This window comes from Mustela nigripes, chromosome 4 (assembly GCF_022355385.1).
Source record: "Mustela nigripes isolate SB6536 chromosome 4, MUSNIG.SB6536, whole genome shotgun sequence".
Taxonomy (NCBI): Eukaryota; Metazoa; Chordata; class Mammalia; order Carnivora; family Mustelidae; genus Mustela; species Mustela nigripes.
Genome location: NC_081560.1, coordinates 14579218 through 14598215, shown reverse-complemented (window position 1 = coordinate 14598215; position 18998 = coordinate 14579218). Strand labels below are relative to the sequence as shown.

The 18998-nt window shown below is 47.6% G+C and overlaps 1 protein-coding gene across 1 annotated transcript in view; it reads right to left on the bottom strand.

The window, feature by feature from the left end:
- The window catches only part of KIAA1549 (KIAA1549 ortholog), a 135451-nt gene extending 126213 nt beyond the window's left edge, over positions 1–9238 (bottom strand). Inside the window, exon 1 of the mRNA XM_059397493.1 lies at positions 8263–9238. Coding sequence (XP_059253476.1) covers positions 8263–9238 — 976 coding nt within the window. The remainder of the gene's footprint in view (positions 1–8262) is intronic.
- Positions 9239–18998: the final 9760 nt, after the last annotated feature.

Here is an 18998-nt window from a genome sequence, read left to right as displayed (position 1 = left end):
GAGGGGTGAGGTGACGAGTATGAGATGAGAAGTGAGGGGTGAGGTGAGGGGTGAGGTTGAGAGGTGAGGTGAGGGGTGAGGTGACGAGTATGAGATGAGAAGTGAGGGGTGAGATGAGAAGTGAGGGGTGAGGTGAGGGGTGATGGGTGAGGTGAAGAGTGAGATGAGCGGTGAGGTGAGAGGTAGGTGCAGTGAGTCGGGGGCGGTCAGGGTGAGGTGAAGCAGTCCTGAGGCAGACAGGCCTAGACATCCTAGCTGATGCCACAGGCCAGGTGCAGGGGCTGTGACTCCTCTCCTGGCCACCAGGCTCTGACCTGCCCCTTCCCTGTCCCCATGCAGATCTGGCCTCTGATGGTCTGCAGAAGCCCTTGCTTCCCGCCTCTCACCTGAGCCCACGGAACACCTGTCGTGTGCTCCTGCCCTGTCCCCAGACTGTGGCTCCCAGCTCTCCGAAGCGTCCACTTCTGCTACCCAACCAGCAAGCCCCCACCCAGCTTCACTTTGTTTTGATTAATAATTGTGGTTAAAAACACACACACACATAACCGAAAGTTCACCATATCGACCTCCCACTTCTGCGCGCACAGCTCAGTAACATTAAGTATCTTCACACCCGTTGTGCAACCAACCAATCTCCAGAACACGTTTCGTCTTGCGGAACTGAAACTCTGTCCCCATCGCACACTACGCCCCCATTCCCTCCTCCACGGAGCCCCTGGAGAGCACCATGTCCCCGGGATGCTGACAACTCCAGATACCTCGCTGAGAGGACTCATGCAGGTTTTGTCTTTGGGTGACTGGCTTATTTCACTTGGCGGAATGTCGTGGTCCGTCCATGCTATAGCGTGTGTCCGAATTTCCTTCTTTTTTAAGAAGGAATAATTCCATTGTGTGTATAAGCCGCATTTTGTTAATCCATTCATCTCCTGACAGACACCTGGGGCCCTTCCACCTCCACCTCAGCTTGGACACCTGTTTGCCTCAAGGAGCTCCACGTGTTCCCGCAGGCCTCCACAGCCAGCCGCCCTGACTCCTGCTATCAGGGCAGAGAAATTAAGGGCAAGAAAAAAGGCTCCCAAACACACTCGGGCCCCATGGGGGTTGGGGAGGGGGTGTTCTGTGGGGAGAGGCGGAGTGGGATCAGCGCTCTGACTCGCACGTCCAGCCAGACACCAGCTCAGCTCTGAACCGACTACTCTGCTCCTGCTCCTTCCCCCGGTTTGCCCAATCAACTTAAAATCTGGGGTGGATTTTTACAAGGTAAAAAAGCCTCCTCAGTAACTGGGTAACACCCTAAAATCTCTGAAATGCACCCAGCCTCAAGGAGACACAGCCTAGGCCAGAGCATCTCAAACCTTAGTGCGCGCACAAATCCCGGGTGAGGGGTGGTCAGAGGTGAACTCTGGGTAGACGTGGGGAGGGACCAGACTCTGTGCCTTTCTAACAAGCTCCCAGGGGCTGCTGATGCTGCTCGTCTGTGGACCACACCTGGAGCAGCAGAGGCCTCTGACTTGGCCACCAGTTCACACCTGTCTCCCGGGCTTTGCCCAAGTTCGCCTCAAAGCTGGCTTCAGAAGATGGTTTGTTTTGTATGTTTGAGGCTTCCCCCTTTGAAAGCTCCCCAGCGGTATTTACCCAGTGTTTTAAAGCCCTTTAGGCTGTCTGGCTCCGAAGTTAATCCTAGCGCCCAAAACCATAGTGATGAAGGGTCGCTTCCGCAGGCCCAAACAAGAGACAGGAGAACAAAGACAGAAGCAAGGAGTTTTCTAAATGACTCCGCACGGCTGGGCACCCCCCCCCCCCACCCCATCATCAGGAGCAGGAGCCTCCCCAGTCGGACCTCGCACCAAGACTTGCCAGGAGATAACCCAGGAGCACAGTCGCCCGCTCACTGCCCGCCAAGGCTCTGGGCCACCCCGGGGGCTGCTGTGGGGCAAGCAGACAGCAGGCGCCTGACAGCTGAGGCTGCTGTCTCAGTTGTCTCGGGAAACCAGCTGTATTTTCTCGAGCCCCCAGGTCCTCCCCTGCTTGCCGTCCTCCCAAAAGGTCATCTTGTCTACCTCTCTCTACAAAACTACCCTCTCCTCAATGCTTCTGTCTGCAGGTGAGCCCCCCCATTTCTCCCTCCTGCCCCCCTTCCACCTCCTTGAGCCCCACGCGGTGTTGCCGTGCTCCTCTCTACTTCCTCAACTGCACAAGTGGTCCCTACCTTTCCACACCCTCTTTTACCATCCCCTAACATTCTGCCCTATTTCACTCCTAGCACAAACACAGCAGCAGCACCACCACCCCATCCCGGCCCAAAGTGACAGATGGCCCGCAATCAGCTGCTGGTCTGTCACCAGGAAGCACACCCTGAGGCTGAAAAACCTGTGTGGGCTGACCCTCCGTCTGAGGTGGGTACATCTCAGTCTTCAAAAGTTGAGTGCCTGAGGAGGACAGGGAGGCCCCATGGACTTGGAGAGCTGGGGATTAGCAGCCATCTACCAAGTGGTAGGGCCGAATTTCAGTATTTTCACAACCAGCCAAATGGCCATAATGAATGAATGGGTTAAAAATTAGGGTGGATCTAGAGAATCATATTGTCCTGAATTTGCCTGGTCAAAGGCAGTAGGGCTCTTGCACACTATTCACACAGACTCAGTCCCTAAGGCAGGTGCATCTCAAGGTCCCTGAAGATCTGGAAGGGCTCCAGAGTACTGCGGGCTGACTCAGGCCCCGGGGATCCAATACCACTTGCTCCCAGATGGTTGGAACAGGAGGCACCACATCTTGGCCCAGTGCTTCCCAAACTTCAGGTGCATGTTTGAAATCACCTGAGGAGCTTATGAAAATGCAGATTCGGACTCAGGAGGTTCGGGGTAGGACCTGAGATTCTGCATTTCTAACAACCTCTTCTGACACTTTAAGAATAAGTAAAAAGTTTAGATTTTCACTAACGAGGAGAAGCAATGCCTGAAGCCACCTGAAGCATTATCAGTGAAAATGGATAAAAAAGGAAGAGACAAAAAGAAAATACAAGAGAGCAAAGTATGGGGATGCAGGAGGGGAGAGCAGAGGAGGATATTTTTAAAAACAAAAAGAATTGAGGGGCGCCTGGGTGGCTCAGTGGGATAAAGACTCTGCCTTCGACTCAGGTCATGATCTCAGGGTCCTCGGATCGAGGCCCGCATCGGGCTCTCTGCTCAGCAGGGAGCCTGCCTCCCTCTCTCTTTTCCTGCCTCTCTGCCTATCTCTGTCTGTGAAATAAATATATAAAATATTAAAAAAAAAAAAAGAGAATTGAATGAACTGCCTTCGGCAAGTCACGGGGCTGGAACATCTACAGGACAGGCAGACATTGACACAAACATTCAATAGAAACAGGACTGTCGCTGTCTGTAACAAGTGCAATCCAAGGTATCCAACATGTGGACTTGAAATATAAGAGGTAAAAGGAATTCAGAGATCATCTCAGCGACCTCTTCTGACACCGACAAAGAAACCCAGAGCAAGGTAACTCGTCCATACTCAAAAAGCAAGTTACCAGCAGAAAAGAACTCACTTGGGTCTGTGAGCTCACAGTTCAGTGAGCTCCCCCCAACAAATCATGCTGCTTAAGACCAAGAAAGCAACCACGTCACTGTGAGCTACGCAACATGAAACAAATTGGATCGGTTACAGCAGCATCTTCTCATCTGAATCAACTTAGTGTAATTTTAATTACAGTAACTAGCTGCCTCTAGCACCCAGGGCACACTGATAGAAAACCTTTGGCTCCTAGGTCCCTGGTGAGTTTTAACAACTCCCTGGCTGGGTTCTGTTTTCAGGATTAAGGGAGGCATTTCCTGACAAAGATGGCAGCCACTGTTCCCCAGTGAACAGACTGAGAATTTAAAATGAAGTCCTCTACGCCCTTTGATTCCCAACCAAAAGAAAACCAAGCCAACAAGATAGAACAACAACAACAACAAAATTGCAACGTCACAATTTTGAATCAACTGTTCTAATCATGAAAAGACAATTGTGAGATATTAAGCAGTGTGTCCCCAAAACTTCCAATTACTGGGTGTACAGTCTCTGGATCAGTGGTTCCAAAGTTTAAAGGACCTAACAATCAACTATGACCTTGTTAAAAATGAAGATTCCCAGGCACCACCACTGAAGACTCTAATACAGGTCAAGGGTGAGACCCAGAAATCTACCTTCTTAACAAGCACCCCCACATCCCTTAGTGATACTGAAGCAGGGGGCTGGAGAATCACACTTTTGAATCATTTCAAGTCTTTGTTTATAAGATACTAAACCAAAAAGTACAACAAATATTCACCTCAAAATGGCTAATAATAAGTACATTAAGATAAAAATTTAACACGTCGAGAATAAATGCAATGAAAAAAAGTTACAAAAAGAAAAGCAGAACAGCAGATTTTGCTAATCAAAATAATCAAAACTTCTGAATTTCTAAATTGTATAAAATGGAAAAGAAAACCCATTGGAAGGGAGAAAAGGCAACCAGCAGGAGAGAAATGGTTGCTATCCTTAACATAAAAAGATTTAAATATATACCAACAACATACATGTGAGCAAAAACAGAGAGAATTCACAGAATACAAATACAAAATAAACCAAAAATAGCCAACCCAAAATAAAAAAAACTTAAGCGGTGGGTTACAAATTTATTCTATGAGAGTTTTTTTTTTTTAAGATTTTATTTATTAATTTGACAGAGATCACAAGTAGGCAGAGAGGCAGGCAGAGAGGGGGAGGCGGGGAAGCAGGCTCCCCACTGAGCAGAGAGCCCCACGTAGGGCTCAATTCCAGGACCCTGAGATCAGGGCCTGAGCCAAAGGCAGAGGCTTAACCCACTGAGCCATCCAGGTTCCCCTCTATAAGAATTTTTAAAATAATATCCAATGCTGATGATGATGAAGTGAAACAGGCCACTGTGTAAGTTATTAAGGTTTATTTCAGCATCACGGCCATACAGAACAAGTCAATTCATTCAACAACCACTTACAGAGCACCTATTAGGCACCCAGCACACTGAACACGCAAAGATTCAGCCTGGTGGGTCTTAGATTTAAATTGCATTCTAATTCTCCCTTTAGAAACATATGCTAAACACACACACACACACAACTATAAAACCTTATCTACATAGCTATTCATCGTAGCATTATTTATAACAGCCAAAAAAGCTCGAAATAACAAAAGAATAATTAAGGAAATTATTAGGATGAAACAGTTTCCAAACAATATTTAATTAATAGGAAAATGCTTAAGTTAAATATTGAGTGAAAAAAGTAATAAATGTAATGATGCCTATAATTCCATTTTCACCTTTTGAATGTTAACAAAGAAAAGGCTATTTACAGTGCTATCTGTGGGCTGCAGGGTCATGGGTACCTGTTTTCTGTATCTTCTAGTAATTTCCAAAATCTCTGCAAAGTTATCAATTTCATAGTAACCATTATTTTTAAGAAAGACTTATCCATGAATAAGATGAATAAATGGAGTGTAATTCTTTCTTTTTATATTGTAGATATAGGATCGCCTAAAAAATGCAATCAAAAGCAAGTCCAAAGTACTTCACATTGTTTCCACAACCGTGAACAGTCAAGACCAAATTTATAAATGTTTAAACAAACAAAAAAGGGCACATTCAAGATTCTGAATGAGACAGAAAGAGACAAGAAATCAATAAAACACAGAAATTTAAATAAAGACTGAAATAAGGGGACCCACTGAAAGGTGGACTCCATTTAACAGAAGTTAACAAGGAAAGAGAAGCCTGCCGAAGGAGATCATTTTCCATCAGCCTTGAAAGGGACTGCTGCCTAACCCAGGAAATCCCACACAGGATTAAGACATGCCATTTTCTGAATCAGGCTCTTTAGAAACAGAACCACTGCGGCAGGGATCGGCAAAGCCTCCCCCATCCCCACTCCGATGGTGAAAAGGAAACACTCAGGACTGGGAGCCAGAGAGTCCTAGTTGCAGAGAGGAGACACCGGCCAACTGAAATGCAGCCTCTTCCTAGCACCAATCAGCACGCACCAGCCCATGTCTTCTACATCAGGAAGGGACCCTCCACCACTGTGGATTGTCACAGCCTTCGAGAAGTGGGTGAGGGGCTACCTTAAAGATGTTTTTTCTCGAAGGAACAGTCCATGCACGGATCTGCACCTGCTTTGAGTTTCCAACTGGAACTCTGGGGACAGACCCAGGGTCCTCTACTTCTTCAGCTGCTATTCTATCACCTGTTCTAGAAGTAATTGTACAAACCGGTGGAGCCCAAAACACAAATTACTGAAAGGAAGACGTCTCCACCTCTGTGATGTCAGCTCCAGCACAGAAATACACTGAATTTCATGTGTCCAGGGTGAATATTTGTATCAGGGGTTGATGGGAAACAGGAACGACTAAGAGAAGAAACTTACAGAGGGACAGTGCAAACATCTCCGCTATATACCTTAAGTTTATCAAAAGAATTACTTATTCTCTGCACAACATCTGTGGTATATGCACATGGGGAAGCTGCGCAGAAGTTAAATGCATAGAGTCTGGAATCAAACTAACCTAAACTCCTGAAGTCTTAGTTTCCTCATCTGTAAAATGGGGCTAATCCCGCCCAACTCGCAACGGGACTGGATCGTGTCTATAAAATGCAGCACCTGGCACCGAGAAAGCACTCAGTAAATGGAAATGATTAACGTCGGGTCCCTTCACAGATGAGTCCATTAGTATCAGATGGGCTTTCTTTGCAGATGAAAGCCAAGGGCACTCTTCATGATTATCTCTTCTCACAGAAAGCCCTGATGCTCCTCTCCTCTGGACACGCAGGGCTGGAACAGACAGAGGGCGGGACTGGGACCTGAGCCGCTAGGTTAGGAAAGTTGTTTGCACTCTGTATACTGCCTGCAAGAGACCTGTTTTGTCGCCCCAGCTCTGGCAGGGCTCCCTGAGCCAGGGTTCCACCCAGCCACGGGAAATCTTTGCAGTAGCCTCAGGTGCCTATAAGCCTACAGGTCACAGGGCAGCAGGGGGTAACGGAAAAGCAATGAGTCTGCCCCAACTAGCCAATGACCTTGACCAAGCCAATTTTCTATCACTCTCCCCTGTAGTAAGAGGAGAGGTTTCACTCTGTGATCCCCAAAGTCCCTTCTTGTGTTTCTATTGTACCATCCCCTGCAGGACACTGGTTATAATTCTGACAGTGATGTCCCAGGGACACCTTCAAATGTGTTCCATTTCCTTCCAAAGCCACTTGGCAGTCCTTCGGCCCTGCCCCCACGGAGGGAGCGTTTGCAGGAGCTTCCATGGCTCTGTTTGTGTTCACTGTGCAGCCGCTCTCCACCCAGAGCTGCTCATTCCACCTCTCCTTCTCTGCCCCAAAGTGGTAGAGGGTGTGTGCTGGGGCAACCACTGGTTTACCGGGTGTCAGCTCAGAGAAGCTTTCCAGAGCATCCTGTGTGTGTGCTCCGTGTGGACAAGTAAACATTTCAGAGAAGCAGTATGAATTAAATCATTTCAGCAACAAAACCCGCCCACATGCTCCTTCATAAATGATGCCTCTTAATTCCAGGGTGACGAACAGTCAGTAAACTGCATCTATTATAAAACAACCCTTCCTCCTCTCATGCCCGGACACTGAAGAATCACAATATTTTCCCCCTCTATTGTACTGATGCCTTTGCAGAAGTAATAGCACTAGCTATTTCCCTGGAAAGATCCATGGCCAGGGCGCTTTCCAAGAGATTTTCTTTGAATGTTCTTTGTGTCCTGGTGCACTGGGGGACACCGCCAGCCTGCCTGCATCTGGGGGACGCCGGGCCGCTCGGAGTAACGCAACACTGTTTTAAAGCCCACACACCCAGGCTACCCCTTCGCCCCTACAATGAAGTATTCCCGAACATCTGACACGCCACACTGGCACAGCCATGAACAAATACAATTCCAGTGCCTGCGTTTTGCAGAGAAAATAAAGGCACCTTTGGAGAAGCCACAGACCCGCCTCGGGCTCCGTGGATAACAGGGGGGCTTTGCAGACCTTTGGCAAGACTGGCCAGAATCCGTTCGCTTTCTCGGTGCATTTTCGCCGTGCCTTTTATTGGCCGGGCCCGAGAAGAACGGAAAAGCATCTCAAGAAAGGAGGGCTAGGGAGCCGTGGAGAATAAAAGAGGGTGGGCGGGGAAAGCAGGATTTTTTTTTTTCTTTTTTGGAAAATAACAGCAATAAAAAAAGGCAGGGTCGCGGCCCGAGGGTCTCGGCGGTGCTTACCTGGGGCGCACGAGGCCGGCCGGGCCAGCAGCAGCAGCCAGAGGCCGGGGAGCAGCAGCCCCGGGCGGCGGCGGAGGCGGCGGGCGCGGCGGGCGCGGCGGGCGGAAGGCCCGCGGCCGCTCGGCCCCGGGACCAGCGCGACCCCGGCGCGGGTCTTCCCCTCCATGGCCGCGCCTCGGCGTCGGCGCCGCGCCCCCGGCAGTCCCGGCCGGCGCCCCGGCCCGGCCTCGGGGCTCGGCGCTGTCGGGCCCGGGAGGGGCGGCCGCTGCGGCTGCGGCTGGGACGGGGCGCCGCGCACCGGCGCGGAGGGAGGCCGGCGAGGCGGGGGCGGGCCGGGGGCCGGAACCGCGGACAGGGGCCGCCAGCCGCACGCCGGCCTCGCCGCTCCGCCCCCTTCGGAGCCTCCGAGCGGCTGCTCGGCAACGCGCGGGCCCGGGCGCGGGGAGGCTAGCACCACCTCCCGGCCGGCCCGGCGCCTGCCTGCGGGGCTGCCAGGCGGCGAGCGCGGGGCTCGGGCGCGCCGGGGCTGCGCCGCGCGGGGCCGGTGCCGGGTCTCCCCCAGGTCCCGCCTCCCTGGAGGGGGACTCCGAGGGGCGCGGGAGAGGCGCGGGAGGCCTGGGCCGGGCCGGCGGCCGGTGCCGCCCCGCCTCGCACGGAACCCCGGGGCCCGCCGCCCGGGTGGCCCCGCGCGTTCCACTCCCGGGGGCGCCGGGAGGGAGGGAGGCCCGCGAGGAGGGGTGAGAGCCGGAAAACCTGGCCGGCCCCGAGAGCGGCGGGCCTCACGCTCCTCCTCCGGCGCCTGGCTTCGCTCTGCTCCGTTCCGTGCGGGGCAGCAGGTGTGAGCGGGGCGCCTGCGCTCGGAGGACAGCCTTCGGGGCTGCGGAGGGGACAAAGCGAAGCAAAGGTCGGGCTCCCTTCCCGAGAGCCCGACGTGCAGTCGAGGAGGCGGGAAACGCGCGCACACAGCTCCACGCATCCTTTCTCCCTCCAGAGGTTCTGCCTCCTGTGTGGGTCGTTCCGGAACGACAGGACGCTGTGGGCCTGGGAGGCCCGCAAACCCCGCACGTAGTAGGCCTTCAGAAGGCGCCTGCTGAACCGAACCGCCGCAGCGCTGGAGAGAAGCGCGCCCGTCCAGGCCCTCTTAGGGAAAGCAGCTATCTTGGGCAGGGGAGAGATAAGATAAGCGTTTGGGGAGTCAGAGTTTGGGGATGAGGGGAAACGTGGAAAGCCAAGAGGGGAGTTAACATCGGTCAAATAGCTGCTACGGGCCAGGCTTCTAACTCCGAACACACCTGGTGTAAAGGTCTTGGAATGTGAACTTGGCAATTTTGCATCTTTGCATCCTTTTAGAAGGCTTGCACCAGGCAGGGGACTAAAGGTGTGAGTTGGAGACACTATCTCATTGCCTAGGAAACTGTAGTGGTTAGTGGAAAATGTGACTCATCTCCATTGATAAAAGGATCCCGGTTGCTCTCCAGTCTGGCTCCCCTGCTAGACCCAGCCTGGCGACTGCAACCCACCTGGGCACCTTTCCCCCTGGCGAGATGACTGGAGAATCAGTAGTAGTCCTTCCTCTGAAGAAGGCTGAGGCACCCTTCTAGAAGTACCTACCTGTTACTTTCGAGGAAGATAATTGAGAATAAAGGATAAAGTTAGCTTTTGTTGATGTTCCTAATTTGTTTTGTACTTCATTATGCCTCCAATCGTAAACAGTGCTATGTTAGTAACAATTGATTCCCCACCAGCTTCCAGAGGGTTCTGCATACCTTGCCTTCAGCTCACAATCTCCAGGTGAGTTCCTCTGGGAAAACACTGCCTATTCAGGCATGTCTGGCCCGGGATACCTTGGCCCGAGATCTAGGATCTCTTGTTCAATGTCTTTCTTCACCCTCTGAACTCACTGTGTAAACATGTCATTGGACTACAGACCACTGCCTTGGGGTGGTTCTTAAATCGTCTTGTCCTCAAGTATTAGTTTATCTTTTATAAATGTATCCTTTGCTCTCTAATCAAATTAGTATGAAGTTCCAAGATGATGTTATCCAGCTTAGGGATCCCCATAGCACCAGTAAGTCCTCATTATACATTTGTGGTCTTGAACCAGAGTATCTACGGGCCCAGGGAAGCGATTCAAGCTTTCAGATTTGGCCCCAGCCTCCAGAGAGCTCCCACCTACACTAGTACCGGGGTTGTTAGAGAAAGAAGTCTCCCTCTCCGTTCTCAGCCAATTTAAAGAAAATAAAATGGTTGCCGAGCCATTAAGAAGGGTTTGACATCAGTGGGATATAAAAATTGCAACTTAGAGATATTAGAAATGACTCAAGGTCACCAACTCTCTATAGAAAGACCCCTAGGGTCTCCTAGATTCCAAGCTCTGAAGGCATAAAACTGAATGTTACCTCTGTTAGGATGTAATGCATTCTGCCTGAATGTCTAAGAAAAAGTCTCCTGGGGCTCTAATCATCCAGCTAGAAGTTTGTGTGACTTGGAAGTCCAAGGCCAACCGGGTGGTAGGGGCACTTACGTGTGTAATCACACACACACCCATGCACACTTGTGCCTGAGAAGAGATCAAGACAAGGCCTCAGGGCATTCATACCAAATGAGGCAGAATAAATCCAGCAAATTCTTCTGAGCACCATACTATAACGTGTTAGTGCTGGGGGTGGGGGGAGATATAAAAGAAGATTAAAATAGTGATTTTGGATATTATCTCATGCAATTTTCATTGTATGGAGAAAGAAACCAACCAGGCAGGTGAGTTTATTTACCTAGGGCTGACCCTCAAGTAGAATCCCCATCTCCTGTTTTCCAGTAAAATACAGTCTCTGGGGTGGGGTGAGGGAAGAATTAGCCTGGGTCCTCAAAAGGTTTGCTGTCTGATTTGGGGAGGGAGATAGGATCAGTGCCACCCTTAGACCTAAGCACAATGGGCCCCAGTTTACAGGAGGGCCCCAGAGTGGGCTTCCTCCAACTGTACCTCTCCCCACAGGACAAGGAGTCTGAGAAGCCAAAGGAGCACCCCAGCAGGAGCCCACATTCCCCCATGGTCTGGTACCCAGGCCCCCAGAATGCCCCACCAGTCGGCCCCACGCTCACTTTCAGGACCCCTGTGGCCTCTTCTTCCCAAAGGGTGAGTGAGCCAAGGTATGTCTGGTCCCAAGGCAGCCATGGGTAGTTGTTTGCCGGGGAGTGAGGGAACTGAGATGTGCAGGTAGGATGAGATGAGCCCACAGAGCCCAAGTGAATGAAGCCAAGAACAAGGAGTGGGCAGAGAGGGCGGAACAAGCTCCATATTCATACTCATATGGCTTGGCTGCCGTACTACTCAGAATTTCAAAGAGTCTGGGAATTCTGCTTTTGGTTTGTTGTTTTTCTTTTTAAAGATGTTATCTGATTACTTGAGAGAGAAAGCACCGAGGCAGAGGGAGAAGCGGACTCCCCACTGAACAGGGAGCCCGACACGGGGCTTGATCCCAGGACCCTGAGATCACCACCTGAGCCAAAGGCAGCCGCTTAACCAACTTAGCCACCCAGGAACCCCTCTGCTTTTGAATCTCGCCTACCAGGTCATTTTGAAGGTATGTTCGTCAAGGAAGGAGGAGAGTAATATTTAATAGGTTGCTTGCGTGGCATATAAGTGTCTAATATTTCAACGAAATACGTGTAAACCTCCAGCTGTATTTTTGACCTAGGCCCCTTCATGCTGATGAGTAGAATAGAAACAGGAAGGACAGACTGACAGCCTGAAAGTTGGAGATGGCCAGAAGGCAGGAGGGAATGGAACAGAGAGCCCTGGACTAGGAATGGGAAGAGCTGAGTTCTGAGCTCTGCTCTCTCACATAAAACCTTGTCTTCTTGGTGAAAACTTACTCTCAAACCTCAGTCTTTTCTTTTCTGATGATAGGCCTGATTATACCCACCTTGCCCAAAATATACATGTAGCAAATCATCACATTGTATACCCTGAACTTGTACAATGTTATGTGTCAACTCTACCTCCAAAAAGGCTGGAAAGAAAAGGGAGTAAGAACCATTGAACTAGAGGTGTAAGTCAACATTTTCTGCTAAAAATAAGAAGACAGTCATAGAGAAGAGAGAAAGTAGGAGCTGGGGTAGAACAAAGACTCAAATATCTGGATAAAGGGTCTGGGCATAATTTTCTAGGCAGTGGGGTATCGTTAATAATTTTTGTGAGATATTATTAGAACCAGGCACAAGAAGGATTACTCTATTAACATTATATAAGATGATTTGGAGAGAGAATAGACTGCGAGTGGAGAGACCAATTAGGACAAGATCTTAACTGTGCGTGCCTGAAGTATCAGGATCATAACATTTTTCACCATCAAATAGACAGAACTTTTAAAAAATTGATTATGTCCATTTGTGCCATAGCATGGGGAAATAGGCACTCTTGGATTCTACTAATGGAGGTATAAATTGGTATAGCCATTTTGGAGGACAATTTGGCCTTATCTATCTAAATTTAAAATCAGCTCACCATCTGGTAAGAAAATTCTGTATGTAGATATGCTTTTGCGTGTCTCTCTTTCTTTCTTCCTCGGTGTTTCTTCTTTTATTGTTATTGTTCTTTAGTTAGGCTTACTTCAGACAGGTAAATTCAGTCCAGTAATTCCATCAGATAAAATTCACTGTTTTTAAAATTTACACTTCAGTGGGTTTTGGAAAATGTATGAAAAATCCTAAAGCCCCCACAATGTTCAATATATAGAATGTTTCCATCACCTTCAAAAGTTCCTTTATGCCAGCTGGCAGTTTACCCCCTGCCTCTACCCCAGTCCTTGATAACACTGATCTAATTTCTGTCTCTATAGCTTTGCCTTTCCCAGAATCTCCCATAAATGGAATGATACAGTATGTAGCCTTTTGTGTCCACTTTCTTTTACCTATTGTGTCTCTAAGATTCATCCACCTTGTTACATGTATCCATAATTTGTTCCTTTCTACTGTTAACTAGCATTCCATTTAATGGATTTACCACAATTTGTTTATCTATTCGCCAGCTGATGGACATGTTGGCTGATTTCAGTTTATTGTTTGGGGGGGTTGTTTTGCTTGTTTGGGGGCTATCATGAATTCAGCTTCTATAAATGTTTGCTTCTGTGTGAATATATGTTTTCATTTTTCTTGGGTAAATAGGAATTAAACTCCAAAATTATGTAACAACTGTATATTTGACTTTATAAGAAACTGCCCAATTGTCTTCCAAAGTGAATGTAATACTTCACATTCTCATCAGCATTGTATAAGAGTTCCAGTTGCTCCACGTAACTGTCAGCACTTGCTTTTGTCAGTTTAATTTGAACAGTTTTAGTAGGTATGCAGTGCTATCTCCTTGTGGTCTCATTTTGCATTTTCCTAATGACTAATAACATTGAGCATCTATTCATGTGCTTATTTACCAGTGATATTTCTTTTTTGGTGAAGTGTCTCTTCATATCTTTTACTCATTTTATAATTGGATTGTTTGTCTCCTTAGTATGAAGTTGTAAGCATCATTAAAAATCCTGCATACCAAATCATTTTGCAGATAATATTTTGAAAATAATTGCTCATATTCTGTAATTTATCTTTTCATTCTCTTGATGGTATCCTAAAAAAAACAGAAGTTTTTAAATTTGATGAAACCCAGTTTTTATTTTTTTCTTCTTTATTTTTTTGACTCTTGCTTTTTTGAGTCCTACATAAGAAATTTTTACCTAACCCAAGGTCACAGATATTTTTTTCTATGTTTCCCTCTAGATATGTAATTTTTAGCTCTTATGTTTAGCTCTATGGTCCATCTGAGTCAACTTTTATATTTTTGTGAGATAAGGGTTGCAGTTAATTTTCTTTTTTTTGTATATGTCAGTTGTTACAACACCACTGGTTGAAAAGACTCCTTTCTCCACTGAACTGACTTTACACTTTCTCAAAATTAATTGCTATGTTCGTGTAGGTCTATTTCTGGACTTCCTACTCTGTTCCATGGAAGATCTATGTATTACATGTGAGAGAAAGCAAGACACTGTATTGTGTAATCCCATTAATGAGAAAAAATGTGATTATAAATCCACTGCTTTAAAAAAGTATAAGTGTGGGACGCCTGGGTGGCTCAGTTGGTTAAGCAGCTGCCTTTGGCTCAGGTCATGATCCCAGGGTCTTGGGATCGAGTCCCACATCGGGCTCCTTGCTCAGCAGGGAGCCTGCTTCTGCCTCTGCCTGCCTCTCTGTCTGCCTGTGCTCACTCACTCTCTCTCCCTCTGTCTCTGACAAATAAATAACAATCTTTATAAAAAAAAAAGTATAAGTGTATCACTGGGTGAAGAAACAGAATTTGGAGAGAGGGTTGGGGAGCAAATACATGAAAGGGAATGTTCACTTTTATGAAGAGAATCACTTGCTTTTTACTCCTATATTAATCCATATGATTATAGTAATATTATATCATTTGCATTTTTAACACAGGCGTGTACTACTTTTGTATTTAAAATTTTTTGAGAGAGAAAAAGCACAAGCAAGCATGGAGCAGGGCAGGGACAGAGGGAGAGGGAGAGAGAGAATCTTAAGCAGGCTCCACACTCAGCACAGAGCCCCACAGTGGGCTTGATCTCACGACCCTGAGGTCATGACCTGAGTGGAAACCAAGAGTCAGATGCTTAACTGACTGTGCCACCCAGGCGCCCCATGTATTTAAATTTTTTTTAATAAAAACTTTGTGGGTTGGAATGGAAATTAGAAAATAGATGAGACATATTCTGGATCTTAAATCAACTGATAAATACAAGGGGAGAAAAAAATAAAGGATTGACAACTCGAGGCTCTGAGGTCATTACTTCTTGGCCTTTTGGTGAAGATCAAGTGCAGAGAATCTGAGGCCGTATATGTCAGGATAATTAAAGGCAAGTCGGTTGGAGGGTCCAGGTTAGAGGGCAAGATCCTTGAGGTCAGAGTGGTCGGCTGTGGGAGCCCGGCCAGCACCCAGGGAGCAACGTTAACACAGATTGCGGTGAGGGTAAGAGCGTCAGCTTGGGAAATAAGGCAGGTGGGGCTCAAAACACAGACACAGAAATCATTTGCTCAAAGCTGTTAGCTGCAGATGTGAGGGTACATGACTGTGTCTGGGAAGAAAGGAGAGAAGAACAGAAGAGGGCTGAGGACAGGCCCTCACGGAAGAATTTCATCACAGAAGAGCTGAAAGGGAGTGGAAAAAGGCAGAGAGACTTTGAGGAGAACGCTGGAGAGAACAAGGGACGTGTAGTGTCTTCAAAGGCCTGGAGGGAAGCTTCCAAAGGGAATGGTCGGTGTCAGGGATGACAAGGACTGAGAAAATCTCTTTGGACTTGATGACTGGTCATTAAAAAGAGACTTTCCACTGAGATGGTGAGGGTGAGAGGCAAACAAAGGAAAAGAAAGAGCTGCTTGTGAAATGCTGGCTGCCAAAGAGAATGGTACCCAGTAGGCTTGAGACCTATTTTAGGACAGGGAAGACTAAGCATCCCTGCCAAGAGAAAGAGAAGATGCCTGAAGATGGTGAGACGACAAAGTGCAAGAGAAGGTTCATTGAGTCCATTCTCAGAGCTTAGAGGAGACGGACTCAAGAGCAACATGTACGTCTTTTGAAAAGACAGGGCCAGTGACCCTATGTCCAGTATGAGGAGAGCGGCTTGATGGAATCATATTCCAGTAAGGAGGGAATGTGTGCTTCTGTTACAATGACTGTGAAGACACGTAGGGCGTGTTTGGGTTATAACGTTAAATGGGACCAAAACGAAATATAAAATGGTTTGTGTGTTAATATAAAGGACTAGAAAGGAATTGTGCAACATTTGAGATTGTTGCGGTAACGTAAGGATTATGAGCATGTGACCCTTTGAGGTTGTTGATGGATTTGTCTTTTCCATAAAAAATGTTGGGAATGTCTTCCTCCAAGAGAAGACAAGGACTGAGAAGGAGGTTTTAGGTGGTCTCCAAAGCGATTTCTCATTCTTCCAACAGCAGACGTCTCAGTGTTAGATGACAGGATTTGGACTTGGAAGTGTGAAAACCCAAAAAAGGAAAAGATCGGCATGAACTACAGTAGGTAGGGAAGGTTTCACAGACCGGGTGAGGCTTAGCTGGGTCTTGAACAATGGGAATGAGGGAAAACATCTGTTAAAGAAAGAGAGAGAGAGAGAAGAGGATATTGCAGAGAAAAGAAAAGTAGAAGGGCAAAACAAGAGGGTAGAAATGAAGAGAATGTGGGCAGCGACCACTTGCCTCTCTGGAAGAAAAGCCATCTAGAAGGAATTTGGGGACAAAAGAGCAAATACATAGAACGTGGTGAGATTGTAGCAAGAATTCAGGTCTGCCATGGCCTAAACTAAATACGGTTTCCCCCACTATTTGAAAGTAGGCCTAGCTATGAAACCTTTCTCCATTGGAAATGGCACAAAGTGGAGAGTAAACCCCACTTTCAGAAAGTTGGAAAGATGTACATTAATACAGGAACAACTATTTTCATAAAAGTGAAAATCTTCTTTGGATTTCTTTCCATTAGCAAAAACAGGTGCTAACACAAGTCTTTGGTAAAAACCAGTTGGCCTAACATGAACCTTCAGAAAGTGTAGGATACCTGTCATTACCTTAATTTACCTACAGAGGAACTCCTGCCTATCAAAGGGGAAGCCGGCGGGTGGGGGTTGGGGGCACGCAAGTGACATTGTCAAGCACTGATCACCACAGCTACAATGTGTTTTCTTTATTATTATTATTATTATTATTATTATTATTTTCGTGTGTGTGTGATCTCTCTCAAAGGAGAGGGAGAGGAAGAGAGACTCTCAAGCAGACTCCCCACTGAGCACAGAGCCCAGTGTGGGGCTTGATGCAGGGCTCAATCCCACGACCCTGAGATCAAAATCAACAGTTGGGTGCTTAACCAACTGAGCCACCCAGGTATCCCCAAACACACAAGGTTTAAACCAGGATCTTGTCTTGGAAACGGGATGGACATGTCTATCCTTGCACAATTTAGTGGTAAGTGAGAATGTTCCTAAGGCACAGTCCCAGACTTGCCTTCATCCATTGCAATTTGCCTCACCACCTTTCCCCCAACTCCTTCCCCCCCAACACATGACTGCCACAGATCCACTGGCTTAGTCCTCTGCCCACACTCTCCATGGTCATTTCCCACTATAGCCCCAGACCCAGCATGCTCTACTGAGGCATGCCAAAAATCCACATTGGAATCATGGCAACAGTTGGCGAAAGCTGTTTTTAGAATCACTCTCATTCTCTGGCATTCTACTAACTCCAACTCACATATGACTGTGTTCTAAAACTCATCAACGCTGGCTCAGATTCAGAATGAGAATAATGGTTGTAGTTTAGCTCAGTGTCTTTTTCTTCCATCTTGTCATGAGTTCCGATCAATTCCATGAATCAATAAAGCCAAACCCACACTAACTAGGTATCTGTCTTGATCACCCTGATCCTCTAGAAAACTCCTTCTTCACTCACAACCTTCAGTGGACACCCTTCCTGGGAGAGATCTCTGCTTCTGAGCCTCTTAGAATTGTGGGCAAAGCATCCTCCAGGAAGCCTTCCGTGGTCTCCCAGAGGTGATATGCCCTCCCTCTGAGCTGCCCGAAGTCCCTGGGATGCCTCCATCACGGCACTGAGCACACACAATAAAACTTCACTTGTCTCTAAGTTCTTCAAGAGCAGAGACCTTCTTGTTTTCATCTCTATTCCTCAGTGTCTGGTGCAGCGCTTGGCAGATTACAGGGCTCAAGTAATGCTTGTTGAATAAATAAGTGGAAATATAGGGGCACCTGGGTGGCTCAGTGGATTAAAAAGCCTCTGCCTTCGGCTCAGGTCATGATCTCAAGGTCCTGGGATCGAGCCCTGCATCGGGCTCTCCACTCGGCGGGGAGCCTGCTTCCCTTCCTCTCTCTCTCTGCCTGCCTCTCTGCCTGCTTGTGATTTCTGTCAAATAAATAAAATCTTAAAAAAAAAAAAAGAAATATAAAAAATATGCTCCAAGCCAGACTCCTCCCTCACCTTATCTCTCCCTTCTCCCTGATGAACAATTAACCTAATTAGCTAATTAGGTTAACTTAGCAACTTAGCCTAAGGGGAGCATAAGTTTGCCCACAGTTCTTTGGTGCCAGGCCCAGGAGGGAGGCGCTGTGTGGGATCCAGGTCTCTACCCTCACGCTGACAGGGGACTTCTCAGACTTCAAAGTCTGTCCAGAAATGCCAGATATCCCCATGATCCGTGATGAAACACCAATGGAGAGCACATGAAAAACGGAAAAGGTCACCTCCAATATGACACTCCCTAGGTCTTACACAGAGTTCGTAAGCTACAGTAATTGGTGCCAGCAAACATTTACTAAATGTAGTGAACTTAGACTCTTCCCCGAAGTAGAGGGAAAACACAATCTCTGCCCTTTAGGAAATGACAATCTCCAAACAATAAAATATGCTCACAAAATTTGAATTTCATAGGCTCTGGATGAAAATTTTGAGAAGCTGGATAAAATTATCTGCCTACAAACAACTCTGGGTGGGGTGCCTGGGTGGTTCAGTGGGTTAAGCCTCTGCTTTCGGCTCAGGTCCTGATCTCAGGGTCCTGGGATTGAGCCCAGCAGGGAGCTCAACAGGGAGCCTGCTTCTCCCTCTCTTCCTGCCTCTCTGCCTACTTGTGATCTCTGTCTGTCAAATAAATAAATAAAATCTTTAATAAA